This window comes from Thunnus thynnus, chromosome 13 (assembly GCF_963924715.1).
Source record: "Thunnus thynnus chromosome 13, fThuThy2.1, whole genome shotgun sequence".
Taxonomy (NCBI): domain Eukaryota; kingdom Metazoa; phylum Chordata; class Actinopteri; order Scombriformes; family Scombridae; genus Thunnus; species Thunnus thynnus.
This window is the reverse complement of record NC_089529.1, coordinates 25,511,807-25,534,090: the sequence shown is the minus strand read 5'-3', so window position 1 is coordinate 25,534,090 and position 22,284 is coordinate 25,511,807. Positions and strand designations below refer to the sequence as shown.

General features: G+C 38.8%; 1 protein-coding gene across 3 annotated transcripts in view; it reads left to right on the top strand.

Annotated features, from left to right (window-relative positions):
* Positions 1-21,463, top strand: part of vps37d (VPS37D subunit of ESCRT-I) — a 47,322-nt gene extending 25,859 nt beyond the window's left edge. For 2 of the 3 annotated variants that reach the window (XR_010931201.1, XR_010931200.1), the window contains exons 3-5: positions 2,047-2,129; positions 14,264-19,913; positions 19,944-21,463. Coding sequence is in view for 1 of the 3 variants with exons in the window: in XM_067608807.1 (XP_067464908.1) it covers positions 2,047-2,129; positions 14,264-14,809 (629 nt within the window). In the remaining 2 variants the exon portion in view is untranslated. Of the gene's footprint in view, positions 1-2,046; positions 2,130-14,263 lie in introns of all 3 variants that reach the window. The other variant, XM_067608807.1, reaches the window with a different exon arrangement.
* Positions 21,464-22,284: the final 821 nt, after the last annotated feature.

Sequence of the window (22,284 nt, the reverse complement as noted above, 5' to 3'; positions counted from 1 at the left end):
TCCCCTTATGTAGCGTTTATAAGCAGTATTGAAACATTTAATGGTCTATAAGACACTATAATATAGTTGTAAGCAGATATAAGGACAATTCAAGCTGAAACCACCAGAAATCCCATCAAAAGCCAGATCTTAAAGGATTAAGTCCATTTTTATTACAACTTTAAGGTTTATTTTTGTAGTTTTGGCCATCTTTTCCCTCAGTGATAATGACATACTTGCCAAGTTTAATATTCCCAGATCTTTTTTTGGGGGGGCGTTTTATGTCTTTGTTAGATGGCCAACAGTAGAGAGGAAATGAGAGGAGACAGAGAGAGACGGGGAACGACATGCAACAAAGATCCCTGTCCTGATCTGAGACGTTGTGGTTCATGGTTGCCGCCCTGATCTTAGATATTTATCATTTTCATTATAAAGAAAGAGTTTTTAAGTTAACATACGCCATGTCCTTAGGAGATATTCTTAAATAAGGAAGATTTGTTAGCGCAGTTCAAGGCTTTGAGGATTTCCTTAAAGGGTCTTTCAACTTTTTTTTTACAACTTTGGTCACATTTTATATAGTTGAATGTCTATTGCTTATAAAAACATTGCCCTTTGCCAAGTGAACTGCTTACATCTGAGAGAGTAATGACATCATTAAAAGACGTCAAACGGCTCATCATAGAAGTTGTAAGCAAACCTCGAGGTTAGACAAACATGTTTAGAAGACAAACTATCTGTTGGAAACAGTCATCACAGTTTATAAACCGACTTCCTGGTTCGACTTTAAACCTGCCGTACTTTTGCCACGTTTATGTCACATGGTAGGTAGTGTAATTACCAGTCTCCAGCTCCTTCCTATCCCCCCCCCCCATCTACAGTTATTTAAAGTCATAACTCTGACTGGGAAACAGATGTTTGTGAAAGATCAAATATCTGATTTTTGCATCAAATAATAGGAAAATGCCTAAACAAAGAGCGAGCATGAACGTATTATTTGCGTGCTCACACGTTTCCTGTGAAACGAGGGATTATAAGTGTTTTAGGTGATCTGTCGGTTTGTTTACAGCCTGTCTGACTGCTTGTGTTTATCCAGCCGTGTTACATGTTTCCACATCTCAGCAAATACTTTCTTGTTTGCAGTCATCCTATCAGAAACGATGACCAAAACTATTAAGACAATAAAACCCAGAATTATCCTTTTAGGAAATCCTCAGAGCTTTGAAATGCACTCACAGTTTCACCTATTTAAGTAAGATTAGTCATCATAACTGATGGAAATTATGATCAAAGCTACAGCTGTAATTATCCTTTAAAGAAAAACTGGGAGCTTTCAGTTTTCATTTATTCACTCTGTGTCGTCTTCAGGCTTCAACAGTTTGTATTAAAATATCTTGACAGTCATCACTTCACTGCGTTCTTGTTCTTGATATAACGCTGATATGAGCCGGTCTGAATGTTCTGTGGCAGATTGTATCTGATGAAGGCTCTTAGTGAGCTGCTGCCCACATCCTTTAGTCAAAGCTTCCTGCATTTTTTATTGTATTGACATAGACATGAATAATTCAAATATGACATGAGTATGTGCACATGAACCTCTCAGGGATTCTTTGTGTGTGTGGGGGGGGGGGTGTCAAGAAGAGCTTGGAAGAAGTAATTAAAACATTTAATTATTGTTTTGTTGAAGTTTTATAGATTTATTGAGTGTAAACGGGAGAAATGAGAAGATCTAAATGTGGTATCTTAGAAAGTATCACAAGCAGATGGCAAAAATGAGACTCGGAGATGGATTTCAGTTTCGTGGTCAAACCGAAGTAAGACCAGCTTCTTTAAATAGCTCAAAGTTTAATATTTACAGTCCCTGTTTTCCCTTTTTTCTGGCCAAAAACTGTCCACCCCATCACCGCCATCTCCTCATCAGCACATACCCCGAAGGCTCTTTGTGATTCGGAAAGTAATTTTCTCTGCCGCGGTTTCTCGGTTACTGGATTTCCCTTCCAACTCCAGTGAAGTCATACCTCATCTTCCTCCCTCCGCATATGCATCACTGATGTTTCTTTGTCGTTGCAGAGAGCCGTGGCCTGAAGCACAGCCTGCAGACGGCGCAGAACCTCCTGCAGGAAGAGGTGGCTCGCGCAGAAGAGCATTCAGAGGTAAAACCTTCTTGTTCTCGCCGAGAATCAAACACAAGACGTTTATCGCTTTGGTGCACCGGCGTGTGTGTATGATTCTTGGAAAGCATTTGTGTAATGTGATTACTAAAGGCATAAGATGTTTATACCGCGCATACAGTCAACATCCAACATCTGAGAGCAACTTAACACACTTCCATCATGACAGCTTTTATGGAAATCCCCGTACATACTGTTCATGTTTCCTGTCAATCCTGCAGTCATTTTACAGTATCGTGGATTTTTGAAACACAACTACTTACTTCCTCTTCTCTGCATCTTGCTACTAGATGTTAATATTCAAGTGTTGAGCAGTTGAGCGTCACTTTGTGATTAACTAAAAGTTAGATACAGGTAGGCTTATGTAACAGGGGACTATATTAGCCTCAAGGTTTATATGGCTGATTATAATGACAGCCTACAGTCTCTGCATTGTGTTGTGATGATGATGATGGTGGACTAACGGCTGACAGTTAGTAACATCAGTTGACTCCAACGAAGACACCCAGACAGCTGATGTCTGTTTATTGCTTACAAGCCCGGTCTCAGTAAAACTATTTAACATAAATAAAATCATAATGGAAGGAAACTTACAATACTAATAAATGATTTCTGTGACGAAGCTTAATAACCGTTAAATAACAAATCACAGGGCCGACGGTCGAACCTCGACCAGGATCAAAAACTCACTATATTACAGATTATTGATACGGATGAATCAGTTCACATAGATAATCACTCTGAATGTCAATATAATTATAATCATGTCAGCTATACATTATTATTTACAGGTTTCCATTGAATAGTCACACACTCACCCGGTCTGACTTGTTGCCACGGTGATGCTTTATAGCTGCATCGTTACCTTGGATACTATGTAGCCAAGTATTAAATATAAGATAACAGCATAAAATAACACAAATATGTACACCTTACAACTATTAAATAAAGGTAAAATTACTGACAAAATGATATTCTATATTAAAAGATTTTGCTGTTAGACATAGTGACCGTTTAAAGCACAACTAATGTATTTAATGTAACATGCAGGAGGCAGATGTTACACTTAGATTCAGGATTTTAGCTGCTTCAGAGTTGGAGGATGTGTATCAGGGACGATTTACTGGCGTCAGATCAGTTCTTCTGTAAACCTTCTGACATTCGAGAGATGTTTTAAAAGCATTTTTAACAGCTGGGAGATCTCAGCGGTGACACACTCGGGCTCGAACTGCAGGTGATTCATATGATTTGTAGCTTGAGAGTGTGACGTCCTCAACAGTAAGCTCGGTACAAAACCTGTAAGTTCATATTAACGTGTCGGCTGACAGTCGCCTGTAGGCTTGTATTGTATAACTCATCACCAAAAAAAAAAAAAAAGCAGAGTTTCTTTGACATGCATGTACTGACACGACGATTGCGAACACACAGGCAGCACACACTGTTGTTTATGTTGAAACCTATTTTTCACCATTCTGTCTTAAATCATGATAAAAAAAGCAAACAGCAGGCTTTGTTGTGTGTGTGTGCTGTAGATATTTTTGGACAAAGATAACAGCGTCTCTATCGTATTGTTTCTGTTGTAATATTGTTTATTTTTAACTTAATTTATTTTTTCTCTGAGAGAAGTCATAATCACCTGCTCAGTCAGCTCGTGGGGGATTATACTCTGTAAGGATTTCTCACAGGCTGAGTGCGAAACATTCACACGTTCTTGCAGTCGATAATAAAATAAAAGCAAATCATTTATGGAGGACACAGTTTACTCACGTTGTGTGGGAACCGAAATTAAAACACCCACTCACAGTAATGGGAGCGTTTATTCAATCAATCAATCAAACTTTATTTGTTTAACACCTCTTATACAAGTGAGAGACATTCAAAGTGCTTCACAGATGACTGACAACTAAATGATAAGACAGGAAATGCTAAAACAATTAGAGACTAATGCACAAAAAATGGAATAAAAACCAATAAAATAGATTTTTTTTTTTTGAACAGGATGTAACTGTTAACAAGGTGTAATTGCAAAGTCCAGCTGAACTTATAATAATAGCATGTTTTTCTCTGTAACGCGCTATATATAGATGTGTTTTGCAAAGAACATGCTCTGCACTCTCTTGAGAAACCAGATGAACTACAGAGAAAAACCACAAACTTCACACAATGATAATCTTTATTTGTCTACCAATTTTCAAAACAATGTCACAAAGCGCTTCACTAAAACAAACAAAAAAATAATACAGCAAACATGATTGACACTACACAAATTAGAAGTTATAAGTGACATGCCACATAAAGACTAATTAATGCAGAAAAGAGAGAGAGATTTAAATGAAGTCACAGAGTCTGACGGCCTTGACAGCAAACGCACCGTCTTCTTCAGTGTGAAATCTCTATCGGAGGACTGTGAGTAGAGTTTTGTTGCTGGATCTGGAGGTTGAATGCAGGTAAATATGGGCCCAAAAGCTCATAAATGTATGCTGGAGACAGACCGCGGAGAATTAACTGGGAGCCCATGCAACAAGGATTAAAAGGGGATTCACTAGTTTTCTATTCTCCTCGTCTTCATCGACATGTTTTGTTTTTTTTGTTTTGTTTTGCATCATTCTTGCATAGTGAAGGCACATCTGAAGCCGGTTTGCAGGCTAGATAGCTGCTTAACTAGTCGGTTTTCAGCATGTCGAACAGCTTAAAAACCTACCTGCAAATATCAACATCAGTCAGTTTAGATGCTAAACGCTGCTAACAACACGCCGTCTGTGCTCGGCTTGTGAGCTACAGTGAAACATCCTGCGCTCTCAGAGGCTCGGGAGGTTAAAGGAGCATTTTTATCTCACTGAATATGAAAATCACTTCAGGGTTTCCCACACATTCATTTATTCGTGGCAGCCCGGCACAATAAAACTTAGCCCGATATACTCCCAAACAGACGCGGACGCACCTGCAGCGACTTGTTCCACCCCCCCCCGCTGCACACAAACAGCGTCCTCTTAGCTTTTACCCTGCAGTCATGTCTCACCATCTACACTCGAGAGGTGCGGCCGCGATATCTCCACTTAAAACCTTAAACACTTAAAGATAGATTGTGTGTCTATAACGCTTTGTAAAGTGCTGACTGCCACAGACTGTCAAAACAAGGGACATGGTGCATTTAGGTGCACCTCGTAAACTCTATACTCAAATGGCCAGACATGTAAGGTTGTTTAAACAAGAAAGTTTCTTCTTTTTTTTTTCTTTTACTGCAGCATTTTTAATAATTAGATGCTCAAATCGTAACAACAACAATATCTCATTCATTCAAAAATTCAATAAAATCCTCCCCAAGCTGCTGACTCTGTGGGAAACGCTGCTGCAGAAGCAGTTGACGTTTGTGATTTCAGTTGGATTTAAAAAAACATATAATCGTGTTTTATCACTTTGCAGAGCTGCAACGAATAGTCGACATAAAATTAATCACAAAATCTTTTGTTTATCAGTCGTTTTTAGTCCTTTCTCAAGCAAAACTGCCAAACATTCACAGACCAGATGATTAAATGTTTAATCGAGATAATAATTGGCGGATTAATTGAGAATGAAAATAATTATTAGTTGCAGCCCTTATCTTTCGTCAGGAATATTTCTGGAATGCGCTGTGTGAACATTAAACTCATAAAAATAAACATGGAGAACATCCCTGTTAGAATCAGTCCGTTATGTTTGAACACATCATTTATCTTTTGTCTTTACGGTATGCACCACATACAAAATATTATAAACTGACTTAAACCTCTCACCTCTAAGATGCAGTCTGGCTGCTTGTTTGAAACCCTGCATGTTCTTTTGGCTTTTAATGGAGACGGTGAGAGGGAGTCTCACTCACAGATGAAACCCACAGCGCTGCTCCAGGCTGGGATTGATCCGCGCGGCGCACCTCCCCCCCACCTCGCACGACTCCAATCGATGCCTCCATGACTCAGTTATCAACGCGGCCGTCGACTGATTGATTAAACAACACCCACCGCAAGCGAAGCATCCTCGCTGAATGAAAACACCTCAGCTACATTTGTTTATGAGACGGACATATCTGTAAATATTTGGCACAGCTGTTATTTACGACGTTCTTAATCTGTTTGGTTAAATAACTTGAGATAATTAGAAGACACAGAATAACAGTCTCTTATGACTGCACGCTGAAGATGTTGCATATTCACCAAATCTCATCATGAAAGAATCCTTATGATGAATTGCATCCCTCTGTGTGTGTAGGTGTTTATGTAGGTTTAAGCAAAGCTCTGTTTGTCTGTTTGTTTATTTATTTAGATCCTCATTCACAACTGTTGTTCTCGGAGGTCGACACAAGAGTTTCTTAAACCAGCTTGTGTTTAATAGACACCAAAGCCTTATTCCATCAGTGTCCTAATGCATCAGTATTATCATAACATCAAAGATTACAGTGTGAATGTAGTAGTGCCAACCTTTATCTAAAAGGCTGGGCCAGTTTGTTTTTTGATGTTTTTATATCACTCTGTAGCTTCCCAGTAGTGTTTCATATGTATTCAAATCCAAAAATTCAAATTTTGGTTGAAGGAAATACCGATTTCCCAAAAACCCCTCCCATGTGACATGTAGGTTTCTGCATGATGACGTTGTTACACCATAAACCGATATGAACCGCCTAGCAGGGACACACCGATACGGCTTTTTCAGTCCTGATACCGATACCTGGGCTGATAGCGAGTACCGATCAGATACCAGAGTTTAATTGATAAGCTGCCTTTATATTGTAAGGCAGCATCAGGCTTGACTTCAACTTTATGACTTTATTTATTAAAATAACGGTATCCGTATTGGACCGAAATCCAGTATCAGTATGGGTGCATCTCTACCTCCCAGCCTGTCCGGCCAGGAGCCACAGAGACGGACTGAGCGCTCGCTGTTGCTGCTGCTGCTCAAAGTTTAAAAAATAATAAACTCTGAACTCTCCTCCTGCCAGTAAATGGCTCTGGATCAGAGCAGAATCCGGTGTGACTGGCTGGTGTTATTCATCCCGAAGCTCCGGTTCTCTCTCCTCCAGAGCTCCCGGCGGCACTCAGCAGCTGTCTGTCCCTCGGCTCCGTCCGGTGCATCTATAAACATCTCACACACTCAGACTCAGTGCTGCAATATCACATGTAGTATATGTGGGCAGTAACCCAGTCACTGCTTTGTGCTAACAGCTGATGTTTCTGATGTGAGGTCGTAATAAATACAGTAATCTGTTTTGAACTTCCAGCCAGGAAAGATTAACATGCACGGCAACAATATTAGATTGTAATCCACAGTGAAGAACCATGCAAGCTTATTCTATTTTGTACAATATATTCCTTCAGATTACCTGCAGAAGCTCTCTCATACTGCTGGACAATAATCAAGATCTGAATGTCCTGCGTTACTGTATCTAAACATTTCAGACACTTTCTGATTTCCCATGCTAGTCACCATGTTGTTTATGTGGTTTTTTTCCACGATGATTTATTGTTTTAAGACGATTCCAAGGAGCCCGGCTTCAGCTTGTGAGTGTGTTAGTAGACATGAATCTGTACAAAGATATCTCTCTAATGTCTCTGTAACTATCTCCTCTGATCTCAGTCGTTCCAGATTAGGCCTTGAGACCGTCATTATTGGTTCAGTGGAAAAAACATCTTGATTTTCATGATAGTTCTGCAGCAGCACTCACACCAAACACAAAACATCTTTCAGAACTCAGATGTTTTCACACTAGTGTGACCGTGAAAATGCGGAAAAGTGTTTGGTTTTTTTTGTCCTCTTGGCCTCTGCCTTTTATGCGTCTCTTGCTGACAGCTTCTTCTTCTGTCGCCTTCAGTCAAACGAGCATCTTTTATACGGAAGATTCCTCTTCAACTTGTTTTTGTCTCCTTTGCTCGTATAAATCAATCATCCTACCTTAGTTTCATAGTGAAACTGACAGAAAGGTTGTTCACAGTCTAACAGTGACAAACTGTCCAGAGAAGGTGAAATATAAATGAAAAAATAATTGCATTTTCTCTGCTATAACTAAATAAAAATGCTACTTTTGGACAAACATGACTAATGGCATCAAAATAAAATGACAGTATCAGAAAAGAACAAATTATTTCTTTCAGTTAATAGATTAATTGTTTTGTCTGTTCAGTCGGAGGTTCAGACAGGAACCTGTCGGCTGAGCGTTTGGACGACGCCTCACGTAGAAGAAAATAGTGGAGGAGCCTTGATGTCTCATGCTGAGAATATTTATTGAACACTCGGCCAAGTGGAGGAGAGAGACAGTAAACATCAAGGTGTTCGTAGATGCTGTCTCATCTGACTTTTGGTCTTTAACCTCAACAGATCATCCCACAACATGAAAAATGAGTCTTATTGGTTCACCAGCTTTTAAACAAGGAACTCCACTTTAACCGTGTTAGTTCAGGTCACGTCGCATGAATCTTCACAATCACCCATCTTTGTTGTCTAGGGAGTCTCAAGCCATCTTCCTGACCTTGGTTACCGGGGCGACGCCGGTTCACTCCTTATCAGAGTGTCTCCCGCTCTCTCCCCAAACATCCAGATAGCTGCATATCTAAGGAGAGGAAGTAACTCTCTCTCTATGACCTCAAGGCCCATTCTTAACCCAGTATAACCCCATTTGTAACCACTAACTCCCATTACGATGTGGAGGTGTTAGACTAAAGGAGACGGAGACTTCGGGTATCTTCTTTTAAATCACTTCTGAAAACACTTTTTCAATCAAAAGGTTTTGAATAACCTCTTTTTAAATCGCTTTTTGTCTTTTATATTACTTCTGAAACGTATAACTTTATTTAATTTTGGGTAAATTTGTCTGCACATACGTATTTATGTGTGTATTTTTCAGATTCTTTTTAATTTTGTCCTTATAAGTGCTCTCAATCCCTTCATCTAACTTTTAATTTCTGGTTTTGATAAATAAACTTTATTATTATAATTAAATGTCAGAATACTGGCAAAAATGTTTAGTTTATTAGCATATAGGCTTTTTAAAAGCAGCAAATCTTCTTCTCTTATATTTGAGAAGCTGAAAATGTGACTGTAAGAAACGTGGAATGATTTATCGATTGTCTTTCTTTTATCAGTTAATTGACTACTGGTTTTTGCTCTAATTGCCGTTTTTTCTCCTCCATAAAAACGTCAATTAAAGAAGTTAAAATCAGTAAAAGACTGCAGAGTGAAAAGTGGAAAATTATCTAAATGAGTTTCTTCTTGGACACAAGAAGAAAGTAGAGTGTTACCACGACTGAAGACACCTCACGAAGCTTCCAGGTTAAGAAAAAATCAAGTTACGGTGTATCGTCGTACATTTTTAATGACACAAACACACTATTCTGAAAGTTTAATTACAGATTCAGCTGTGGCTTTCCTCTTCATTTTTATCTCTATTTTCTCTCAGAAATCTATGTAAAATTGCCAAGTATTAACATCACTCTGCAGTGTTTGTTTTCTCCAGATGAAATTAAATTGGCTTTGCCTCTAACAGCTGTTGCGTATTGGCAGTGTGGCTAATAAGGTCCATTCATTCGCTGCCACTTTAAGTTATTTAACGGCGCCCATGCCAGATGGAGGACCCTGCCAGTCACAGTGAGAGGAGACGTAATAAACCAGAAACTCCAGCAGTCACATGACACTAGTTACTAGTGACAAGTGCCTGTTAACAGAGGGGCGGTTAACGAGACTCTGTGAGAATTCACACTGCAACAAACATCTGTTTTAACATGTGGTCTCAGATTGAAAGCTTTCAAGGCTGATTTTTCTTAAAGGATGGAGATATTCTGGACTTTTCACCCAAACCAACATTGAACTGATCTACTTACAAGTGTTGTGTGTGTATCCAAACCTTCATATATCTTATTCCTCTGTGCCGTAGACCTAAAAGAACACGTTAAAAACACATCAATGAGCCACATTGTTGCACTGGGTGACTTGTTCCTACATTATGAAGAAGACGGGCACCGTAGTTTACTTATCAATCACACATAAACCATCCAGCTGCCATAAAACTAAAGCACCAAATGTGTATTAATCCACCGCTGAAAATAGTCCCCAACAAATGCAGTACAGTATTTCCTCCTCACTTACATTTACTAAAAAACTACAGTACTCTGCTGTTTTAAGGTGTTATTTTGCCTTTTTAAAATGAGAGTAATGAACTCATTTCTTCTCAGTGTTCAGTAGAACGAGCGTGAATGTGGCTGAGAGTCTCAGACAGTATTAAGATGCGGACTTGTTGGTTTTGGTCTTTCATAGAAATTCTTGATGATATGAAAAATAGAGAATAAAACCGTCCTCATCCTTTAAATCAAGTAAAGTCAACCTATGTTTGTCATCGGAAGATTCTAGATGTGAGTATTAGTATCTTTAAAGAAAAGTAGGTTTTATTACTGATTCATTGACATCATAAGACAACAGGTCAGCTTGTTAACGCTGCATCAGTCAGCGCAGAAGAAACGAGGTCAACGAGAGAAATCAGGTCACATGGTGCATCGGAGATCACATGAAACAGTCTATTAAGCAATTAGTCAATCAACAGTAAATTCAGTAACAACCATTAGGGCTGAATGATTTTGAAAAAATATCTAATTGTGATTATTTTGACTGATTGCAGCTGCAATAACGATATGATTTGCGATAGTAGAGAGAATCATTTTTACATTATTATTCTAATTTTAATTTAAAAACATTATATAATGTGTAAGGTGTAGGATAAGGACGTCTCTGCAGCACCACAATATTTAATGAAACAGTATTTTGACACGTATTTCGCATTTAACAAATATTGCGCCCCCTGCGATTTGAAAATTGCAGTCGGCCATATTGCGATTTTGATAAAATTTCAATTTAATTGTTTAATTAAATTATTATTTTTTAAATTTAAATAATTAAATTAATTAATTTAATTGTTGTGATGAGCGTTTGTCATTATTTTCTGGCATTTTATAGACCAAATAATTAATTATGAAAATAATCTGCAGATTAATCTGTAATTAATATAATCAATAGTTGCAGCCCTTCATCAAACTGCATCAGATAAACAAACATCACCTCAATCAGCTGTTTCTTCTCCTCTGATTTATTGATGAAAATGCTGTTAAACTTGGTTCTAGTTTTGCTTTTCTTTTTTGCATTTTTATTGATTTATAACAGAGAATTTTTTCATCACTTTATGTCAACAAAATGTAAACTTTAGCATATTTTTCATCTTTTATTCATGTCGTTTGATACCAAACTGAATATTTGTGGATTTCTACTGTCGGTCAGACAAAACAAAACTTCTCACTGTGGTGTTCTTTTGGTGTTTTTCACAGTATCCAAACATTTTAATTGATAATGAAAATAATTCTGAGTTGCAACCCGAGATTCATTTATATCAGCTGAACAAATGAGATGTTAATCCATTTAGTCTTCTCTGATATTTTTCATTTTGTCTTGATTCATTGATGAAAATGCCATTAAACTCATTCATAGTTTTACCCTAAATTTGCATTTTTGTTTAATTATAGCAGAGAAATATTCATCAGTTTGCCAACAAAATGCATCCTGATTAACAACTTATTATTTCTCTGTGTTTCACCTTCTCCAGACATTTACCACTGATTGCCTTCAGTGTTTTTATTCACAAAGCAGATGTTCGACACATCCGGAAAACCTGTTTTCTCTTTTCAAATTATGGAAATAAGAGAAACCCAGTTGACGCAGCTTATTTTCTGCAGGAGAATCATGATCATTAGTCCTTATATGCACACAGTTATCTAGTTTTCTAAAAGGGTTTTTTGTTCATGGACAAACAGACTCACATGCACTGCAGTAACCTGGTCACCGTTTTGTTTTTTTTTTGGGAACATTTGAACTGACAGCAGAGTTAGGAGACGAGGTCTGCAGCGACAGTGTTTTATCCTTACGATGCAAATGTGTCAAGGTTTTTTGACAAAGAGCTTTGAGTCAGTTTGAGTTTGAGTCTGACTTTGAATTAAGAGAAACGCAAGGATGCAGAGCTGAATGTAATGATCTTCCCTTTCATCTCAGCACATTGATATCACTGAGATACCTTCCCCTGTCTGAACTCGTTGCTATGCGCAGGCTTTTTTTTTTTTTTTTTGTAAAAACCTGGTTGGAAACACAGATACACGTATATACATGACCATGAAATCAGCTTGCACCTGCAGAAATGTGGCCGTGTTAACAAGGTTTCTTTAATCCTTCATCCCGATTATGAAAACCTCATTTACATGACGTCTGAGAAATCAGGTTACTGCAGAGAGCCGACAGCCTCCTGGTTACTGTCGTGCATGTAAACAGACTGAGTTAAAGCCACATGAAGTCACTATATCTTTGGGTGCAGAACTTCCCAGTCTGTGCTTATGTGAACATACAGGAGGTGATTAAACCTTCGCTTTTTAGTCACAAACCTGAAAATGTGCAGCAAAACTGATGAATAATATATCTGTCGCAAACAGTCATTCAAGGTGAAGGTGTGATTTCCTTTGTTGTTGTTGTATTTATAGTAATTTTCATCATCGTTACTATTATAATTATTTCTTTTTCATAGTTTTTGTTTACTCGCAGCATGTAAACGAATCAGAGAGTGAAAACAGCTGTTTAAGACAGATTGTCCGCTCTCTTGTTTGCAAGTCATCAGATCGGATTTGTGTGTCTGTGCAGACATCACCACCCCTATCTGCATGGGTTGCTATGGTAACGATGTAGGCGTCAGTAACTGTGTACGCTGCTGATGCGGCTTTCCCACACGGATGCATGAGAAACAGTTTATTTCAGCGTCTGTCTGCTCCCACGTCGCTCCGCTAGTAGTAGTCTGATGCGCTGGAGTCTGTCTCTCTGGATTTGATGTCGTCGTCGTCGTGAGTGACGCAAAAGACACTTTGGAATCAGATATGAGCGTCCAGAGCGTTCGAACTGAGACGCATCTTTTGAAATCTGATTGGAATTTCAAACCACCTCCAAATGTGTCTCTGATCCGATTTCAGGTGTTTTTTTTTGCTGTCCAGACTTTCTAAAAAAATCAATCTGAATACAATCAACTTGCCAAAAAAAAAAGGATTTAGTCTGAACAAAGCCTCAGTGTCTTATTTGTGTTTATCGGACTGCTAAATTACATCTTTTGTGAAGAGCTGCAACAGTTTGTCGACTGACAGAAAATTAATCGGCAGCTGTTTTTGCAATCGATTCTTTTTGAGTCAAGAAAAAAATAAAAGCTTAAATTATCCGTTTGCAGCTTCTTCAAACTGAACATTTTCTCGTCACTTCAGTCTTGTATGATAGTAATTTAAATATCTTTGTGTTGTGATCAGAATGAAACAAGACATTTAGAGACGTCACCCTGAGTTTTCAGAAGACAACGATCAACATTTTTCTCCTTTTACTGAAATTTTATAGACGACACAAAACAACTGATCGATTAATTAAGCTAATAATCAACAGTTGAACAGATGATGACGATAATTGTTAGTTGCAGCTCTACTTTTGTGTCTTTTTTTTAAGATACAAATCTTAAATAGAAATAATACCAGTGGTTCCCAAACTTTTCTAGTGATTTACTTTCCCATTTTTATTACAATGATTTGGATGTTTATTCTTTTATTTTGATGAGAGCGTAGTTAATGTAAATGTCGCCTTGTTCCTGTGCTGAAAGATGTTAAAAATGCACATTTTGTAACAAAATGGAAATGAATCTTGTCTCGCTCACTCTGGGAACCACCAGTGTCTGCAGTGGTACTCACTTCACAACTACAACCGCTGTCCTCAATGTTCTGCACAGCCAGACTCGGCTCAGACTCCGCTCCTCACATCCTGGGAATGCATACAGACACTGATCACAAGGCTTTCAAGCGTTGCCAAATGTAACAGTTGCAGCACATTGTTCGCAGCCATTGTTAGCTCAGTAAAATGTACTTGAAGTGAAATATTGCAGCTGACAAACTATGCCAAAGTTCATGGGTAAACATCCCCGAGCTTATTAAATCCTCTTCATACTTAGAGGAGTTTGTTTGAACGGTTCCCTGCGGTCAGACCTCCCTTTGTGTGTTGTCCTGTCTGCTGACGCTGGTTTATTTGTCTGCCCCGCTTCACAGGAGCTGCTGGAGAAGTTCATGGAGGGGAACGTAAGCCTGGATGAGTTCTTGGACTCCTTCCAAAGCTCCAGGAAGACGTATCATATCCGCCGGGCTCAAGCGGAGAAGATGCAGGAGCTCGCCCAAGCCAAACGACAGCCGGGCAAAAGCAAGAGAGCGGAGGAGCCGGAGAGCAAGATCCCCGAGGTGAAGAAGGACTCGGAGCAGCCGCAGGAGCCTCAGCGGCCCAACGGCTTCGTAGCGCAGGGACCTCTTAGAGTGTTCCAGGTACGCTACGGCCTCACGCCGGCCATCCTCCTCCCTCATTACCCCGTTTCTCCCCCCGCCTCGGCTCCAAGCCTTCAGAGTAGTACACCCCCGCCTGAACCCCAGATGGGACAGACCCACATCCTCAGCCCCAGCACCCCGCTCCCGGGACACGGCCAACCGGTCGGCCTCAGGGTCATCGGACAGTTACCGGGTGGCTGGCCGGCTAACGGGCGGCCGGTGCGAGTGCAGCAGCTTTACAGGCCGAATCCTCAACAGCCCGAGCCGCCGTACCGATAAGTTCAAACAGGGGGGAGGGGGGAAAGAGGAGGAGGAGGAGGACGAGGAGGAGCAGCAGATGAAGAAGGAGGATGAAAAGCCAGTTTGAGAGGTCCTCCAAGACGTGGAACCAAACAGTGGCTGTCACAATCATGTAAGCAAAGACTGATCCAGAGGCAGGCAGCACTGCTAACGTCCGTTTCTGTTCTCCATTCATGACACACAAATGTAACCAATCAGACGCAGAGCAGAGATAGCGAGGCGGTGTAGACAGGAAAGGACACGGAGGATTTTTTTTTTTTTTTTTTTATCTTTATCATTTTTAATATTTTTACACTGAGGCGTGTGAAGCACAGGGTTGTGAAGCACATCTGCGATCTCATCGTTCATTCATACAACAGAGAGAGAGAGAGAGAGAGAGAGAGGCTGCTTCATGAGACGCCATCAGAGAGTCATCGAAATGAATGATGACATCAATTAAGTGGTGTTTTAATATAAACTCATTGTTTTTAATCCATCAAATAAGACATTCATGCATTTCACAAGATCATGAATGCTGATATCACTGCAGAGTTTAAACAAAGACTTCTTCTGTAGAGCAGAGCCGGTGGTATTTATTAATAATTCCCACACTATAACCTGTCAATATTATCTGCAGTGTCATGTATGATTACCCAAAAACCTTCTGCCTTCTTTTGGGGGATTTCATGGACTGTGTTGTGAGCTCCTCGCATCAGTGAGCGATTTATTTATTCATGTAAATCCTATTTTAAATGGCTGACTTCAAAGCTTCTTGTTTACCGTGCTCAGTGAAGAGCCGCTTCTCCTTTTTTTTTTTTTTTTTTCAAGGCAGCCACTATTTTTTTTTATTTCTACCCCCTGAAACTGAGTTGCAGAGTGAGGGGAATTTAATCTCTATAAGAATGTCAGCGTTCTGCAAGCACACAGTTGAATATTTAAGGAGGTTTAAAGAGGTTTCCTTCTCATTTCTCTCTCTCCTTTTTACTCATTATCCATCCCACACCTTTTAAGGGAAACGCTTCGGATTGTAGTTATAATGCTTCTGCTCTCGAACTTGATATCACGACATACATTTTGCTCATGAATAACTCATTTAAGTGCATGTTTACTACAGCTCGACAAAGTACATGAAAATGCCTTCTGTATGCCAGTGCCCAGTTGCATAAAGCAAGAAACTTAAATCATTTTAAATAAGTAAGATCTGTAAATGCATTTCAAGGCTTTCAAGGTATTTTTTTTTTTTTTTTACAACTTGGGTCGTATTTACAGAGTCTTGGCCTTCATTTTCTATCTAATAATATATAAAGTTATTGCAGCTACAAAGAAGTGCCAGGGGAATTTCTGGGGGGAAAAACAATATATATCTAATATTGTTTCTTTAGCTCTACCTCTTCGTCCGCCGCGCCCCCCGATGCTCTGAAAATGTCAAAATTGGAGGTGAAATTGCATCCTAAAAGCAGAATATTGTATTACCTCCTAATGGAAAAACTGCACACACTGTCAATTAATGTCTGAAGAGTCTCTCAAGTGATGTACGATACAACGAACCTCCTGCAAACTACTAACAATAAAACAAAAGACAGAAACGCCGTTAATAAAGTGAGTACAAGTGATCCACAGCGTGCAGGATTTTTGGGGCCATAAAATTAAAATTTATATAAAAACCTGCATTAAAAAAAGTTTGTTGCTTGTATAAAAACATGTATGCAGCTCATTAGTTTAAAAGCTACAAGTCTTTGTACTGAATTGATTTGTTTGATTTGTGATCAGTCGTACGATATTTTGCTTGTAGGATTTAACTTTCTATCATCTTTTATGATCAACACACCTGCCCAGTTATTATTTTGTTTGTGTTTTTTTTTGTGTATCTTTGTATCTGTTTTGTTTTTGCTTTTTGTGTTCTTTATTATTTATTGTGGGTGGAAAAATTAAAAACCAATGAAGAAGCCAGACGGGTCAAGGAACGGGTTGTAAACAAACCTCCAGTTCGGAAGAGAAAATCAACTGTAAATCACAGAAAATTAAGGATTTACTGCACAATTATTACTCAAACTGTCCTTTCACTGTTGGCCTGTTTACAACCTGCGTTTAACTCTTTATTGACGATGTCGCCATGTTCACAGATGTTACTTCGCTGTGTTACTACAGTTTTATTATAACCAATAACAAATGACGGCCAAAACTCTGAAAATAAGACCTGATCACTGTTTAAAGTCTGTTTTCTGTTGCACGAACATCTTTAAGACAGTAAAATATGGAAATGCATTCACAGGTACCTGTTTTTTACTGGTGAAGGAAACTGAAATGTAGAAAAAAGGGTTTCAGGATGGTGACAGCAAAAACCCAGTAGAGACTTTATTATTGTCCTTTATTTTTTGCACCATTTGTCTCAGACTGGACGACAGTTTGCAATATTTTTCTATTTTCTCCTTTTTTTTTTTTTTTTTTAGTCCAGTTTGTCCTGATTTATTATTTTTTTATTGTATATTTGTGTAATTGTTTTGACTTCTTGTCATGCCTTCCACCTCTGGGTTTTGCCTACAATCTTTTACTAAATAAAGAACTCACCTTTTTTTTTAATTTTAACACCGGAAAAACCTCCTCCATCAAACCAAACCACCTCACAAACAAAGCCGATGTGAGGAAACATTTAATCTGTCCATAAACATCTGGATGCAGCTGGGCACTGGTTCCAACCAAACATGCAGTTTTGTGTCCACTCAGGGTTTTAAGGGGAAAGAAAATGCGGTGCTGCTTCTTGACTTGTAGCACAGACGTACCCGGGGTGACGATGTACCCATGGATCTCATGTTGCTCCCCCCATCCCGCCCCCTTCCTCCTCCTCCTCCTCCTCCTTTACAGGTGCATGCCAGAGAGACTTTTTTAACCATAACCATGGCGACACCAAATCACCTCCGACATTCCATTGTTGCAGTGAGATTTGAGATGAATGAACGTTGGAGTATTGTTGTTGAGACTGGGTGTGGAAATAAGGTCTAAACTTGTTTTAACAGTGCTGCCTGTTGTGGCCAAAAATAAAAAAAAAAACAAAAAAAAAAAACCCCACAACCATGCTTACCAAATTCACAAGGATTTTTATATTCAGGGCCAGATGATTCATGTAAGATTGGACGTTTCTGTGTTTGGACTATTCTCAAACTGTAAAGTGCTTGTTTATGCGACTGTGGTTTTGTTCGTCCGGTTTTTGTTATACTGTGTGTCTCTTTTCTATCGAGGGGACTTATCCCAGCAGCCTTCTTTTTAGTGGAGAGAAGAAGAAGAAGAAAAAAAAAGAGCAGGCAGTAATGAAATGGATAAATGAATGTTGCTTTTATAATTTAAATAAAGTGCGGCCAGTCAGCCAAACACCCTCAAACCTTTCAGATGATTTGCATCGCAGTCGTGGCTGCGGGCGTTCATACCAGATGATTATGAGCGATGTCAAAGCCGATCAGTGATGCAGTGAGTGAAGATGAGCTAATAATATCCAAGTCATGTCATTTCCGTCCCTCCGTCTCCGTACGGGAGTTACATCAGCTCATGTGTTCAGTACTGTATGTGTGACTGGATGCACGCGGCTGTCAACCCCCCTCAATAAAAACTCGAGTTGAAGGCGGGAGATGTCAGCCTGCGAGTATTTTCTGGTCTTTGACCTGATTACACTGAGAGGGGAAAAAAAAAAAATACCAAGGCAACCGATAAATAACAGCATGCTGGATCAAACTCTAAACAATATAATGTAGAGCTGCAACAATTAGTCGATTAGACAGAAGATTTATCACCGACTATTTGGATAATCATCGTTTTTGTCCAAATTTTTGATTCCAGCTTCTCAAATGTGAATATTTTCTGGTTTCTTTACTCTTTTATGATAGTAAACCGAATATTTTTGGGTTGTGGACTTTTGTTCGGGATAAAAGAAGACATTTGAGGACGTCATCTTGGGCTTTGGGAAACTGTGATTAACATTTTATAGACCAAACCGTCGGCATCGTGCCCATTCAGTTTGAATTTCCCTGTTTAAAGTGACTTTAGTATCAGTGGTTTCTAAGTATAACCCATTAATGTTAGTTTGCTGCCCTGTGCTATTATTAGCAGCTAAGTTATTACTGTTTTTGTCCAAATATACACTGAAATGCATCCAGTAAGACAGCGGATGGATAGAAGGAGATTTCTGAGTTTAAAGCCAAACATTGTCTTGTTCAATATTGCTATTAAATGTAATATTAATACGTGTCATTCAGTTATAGTTGTAGATACTCACTGATAAGGGAACATAGAAGCCAAAGCAGATAATTACTGGTAACAACTTGGTTTGATGTGAACATTAACAAATGCGTTGTAAAACTCTGCCGCCTCAAAAAAAATTAACTGTATGACGTCCCTGGACCAAACGATTAATCAATCAAATAATCATCAGGTTAACCAATAATGAAAATCAGTTGCAGTCTTAATGTAATGGCATAAGTTGGCGTGCAGAAAACAGTCAGGGTGATTTTTTTTTTTTTTAAATGTAAACCAAATCATGGTCATTATCGTCCCTGGAAAATGTTTTATTTTGAGCACAAAACTGGCAAATAACATAAAAATTGAGAGATTTAAACAGAGCTGCAATGATTAATCAATCGGTTGCCAACTATTAAATGAATTGCCAACTATTTTGATCATCAATTTGATAAAATGTTTGGAAATAATGCTGATTCCAGCTTCTCAAATGTGAATATTTTCTGGTTTCTTTAGTCTTCTGTTACAATAAACTTAATATCTTTGGGTTGTTGACTGTTGGTCAGAACAATAGAAAACATTTAAGGACGTCATCTTGGGTTTTGGGAAACAGTGATCGACATTTTTTTTTTATAATTTTCTGACAATTTATAGACCAAACAACTAATCCAGCCTGAGATTTAAACCCGTAGTAAACACTGGAAACACTGATTGCACAAAGAAAGGACAGGACATCTGCATGTAGTTGGCAAAACCTGTAATAAACGTACTTAGGTGTATTTTTGGTGGTGGCTTTCACTTCTAATCTTTTTAATTATCTTAATCTTTTAGACTTAATAAATCACTTTAAAGTAGAATCAGAGTAGTTAGAAGAATGAGGGTTTTTTTTTTTTTTTTCTCAAACAAGAAGATATTTGTCCTCTGAGGCAGGTGGAGGTGGATTTAAAAAAAAAGAAAACCCAGCATGCTTTAACATGCCTTCGCCTTTGAGCGCTTTGTGTTTCGGGCAAAGGTTTTCATTTTGGTCATGCAATAAGCAGCTGGTATTCTCTGTTCTCATATTAAAACGAGGGTTAACTATGCTGCAGGGACTTCATATGTAAACTGTTTTATTACAACAACAAGTAAAGCTAAAATGGGTACACGGTGCACATTTTCTCATACTAAATGATTTGCATGTGAAAGAGCATGTCAGTTCCCACAATAAGGCCCAGCCCTGGTGATTCAAAAGGCTTGTTATGCATACAGTAACTATTATTAATTCATGTTGAAGGACAACAATGGCGAAAGCAAACACACAAAGACTCTTGAGTGAAAAAAGCTCATCTCTGCAGCTTGTTTGAGGACGTCTAAGAACAGAAAACGTTAATATGTCTCGCCGTGTATCTTAAGTATGCAAATAATCCAGCAGCAGAAAACATCAGCGTCGTGATCTTGAATACATTTTGTCACTTGAGTTTGTTATAGTATCATAAAATCTCCAGAACAGGGCTTTGTTCTGCATAACACATGGTGACGGCTACTTTCCGTGCCAAAATAATTGTGCTAAATTATCTAAAGACGCAGCTTTTATACTTTACAGCCTCTTTAACCAAAACGCCACGACGAAGCTTTGGCGTCACGGTGCCTCGTTAAAGATGGAAAAGTTTCAGTCGACTGAGAGACATGAAGCACACAGGACTTATCAACAGTGTATAATTCAGCAGCTTCTGTGTGGATATTCTCTGTCAACACCATCCAAACACTGCAATATTATATTTATATGCTGTTTTATGAGTCAGAATGTAGGTTATGAACACGCAGGAGGAGTCAAATATACCTCAGAACTGAACAGAAGAAACGGCGAACATAGTGGTTTCCAACATAGGGGTCAGGACCCCCACAGAGGGTCACAGGATGAATTTGAAGGGTCCTGAAATAATTAACAGAAGAGGAAAATAGGTGAAAGAGATTATTTCTGTTATGCAAAGTTACGCTCATTTTGTTTTTTGGGATTTTCTTCTAATCTTTGCTTTTTTTGTTTTTTTCCTCTTGATTTTTTTTTAAAACCTGCATTAATTGATTTTTTTGGCCACTTGGGGGCAGCAGAAACAAGAAGTAATCAAGTTATGTTGAACTTATTAGCAAACATTTGCTTACTAAAACATCCAGCAGATACGGAGCAACATTATCATTCATTTAGTGTCGTGTTTCTGTCCACCTGGTGAATTTAAGTCCAATATTCACTCTTTTAGCTCTGTTTTTACTCTCTACCAACTCCTGAGGGAAATATCTGGCTCTTTAGCTGCTAAATGCTCCACTATGTTCACCAGCTAGTCTCTAACTGTGCCTGTATGCTGTTTGGTGCTGAGCAGGTGTGTACAGTGGTGTCTTTAGAGCTTTTTCTTTGAAAAAGCTGTGCTATGAGAGCACTGAAAGTGAACCAAAACAGTAAAGCTGCAGCCGGACAGCTAAACAAAGAGTTGAAATTAGCTATAAAGCTCCATAAAGCTGGGGGGAGCTGCAGAGTCACATTGTTATTATGAAAAATATCGATTATAGCTGCTTTAAAGCTGCTCTACTCAGTATTTGTATGTGTGTAATGTGAATGTTGCCTATAGTGACAAACCCACAGAGAGTTATCAGCCTGACTCTGCAGCTCCCCTCAGCCCTACTGAGCTTCTTTTAGCTCATTGTTTTGGTTTTACGGCTCCCAACTTCACGGTTTTGGTCTCCTGTTCAAGCTGCAGCAGGCAACTGTTTTCAGTATTAAAAGCTATTTAACGAAATAATTAAGAACTATTTCAATAATCGACTAATTGTCTTTTTTTTTTTTCAAACAAAAACATCAAACATTTGATAGTTTTAAGGACACAAATCTTTTACAAATTTACCACTTTTTTGTCTAAAGTGAATTGCGTGTGGGACTGTTTCTCTAATCTGAAACACCAGGTGGTTTGTTACACAGATCCATCTGAGAAGTCGCCCATGGAAACTGTTTGGAAAAAGGGCAGGTGATTGGTTGAACCATCTGTCCATCACCGTCTATCACTGTCTTACCTTTAGAGGCAGCTGTGACCTTGTGACTTTTTTTGGTCTTAACTCAAGAATTCATACGCTAATTATGACAAAGTTTCAAACAAACAGGATAAAATGATGAAGTGATGACAATTTACATCCAAGAGGTCAAAAGTCAGTTTCACTGTGACATCATAATGTTCTGCAAAAACACTTTTCTGGCCATTATTCAACGCCTTAAAACTCAGGAACAG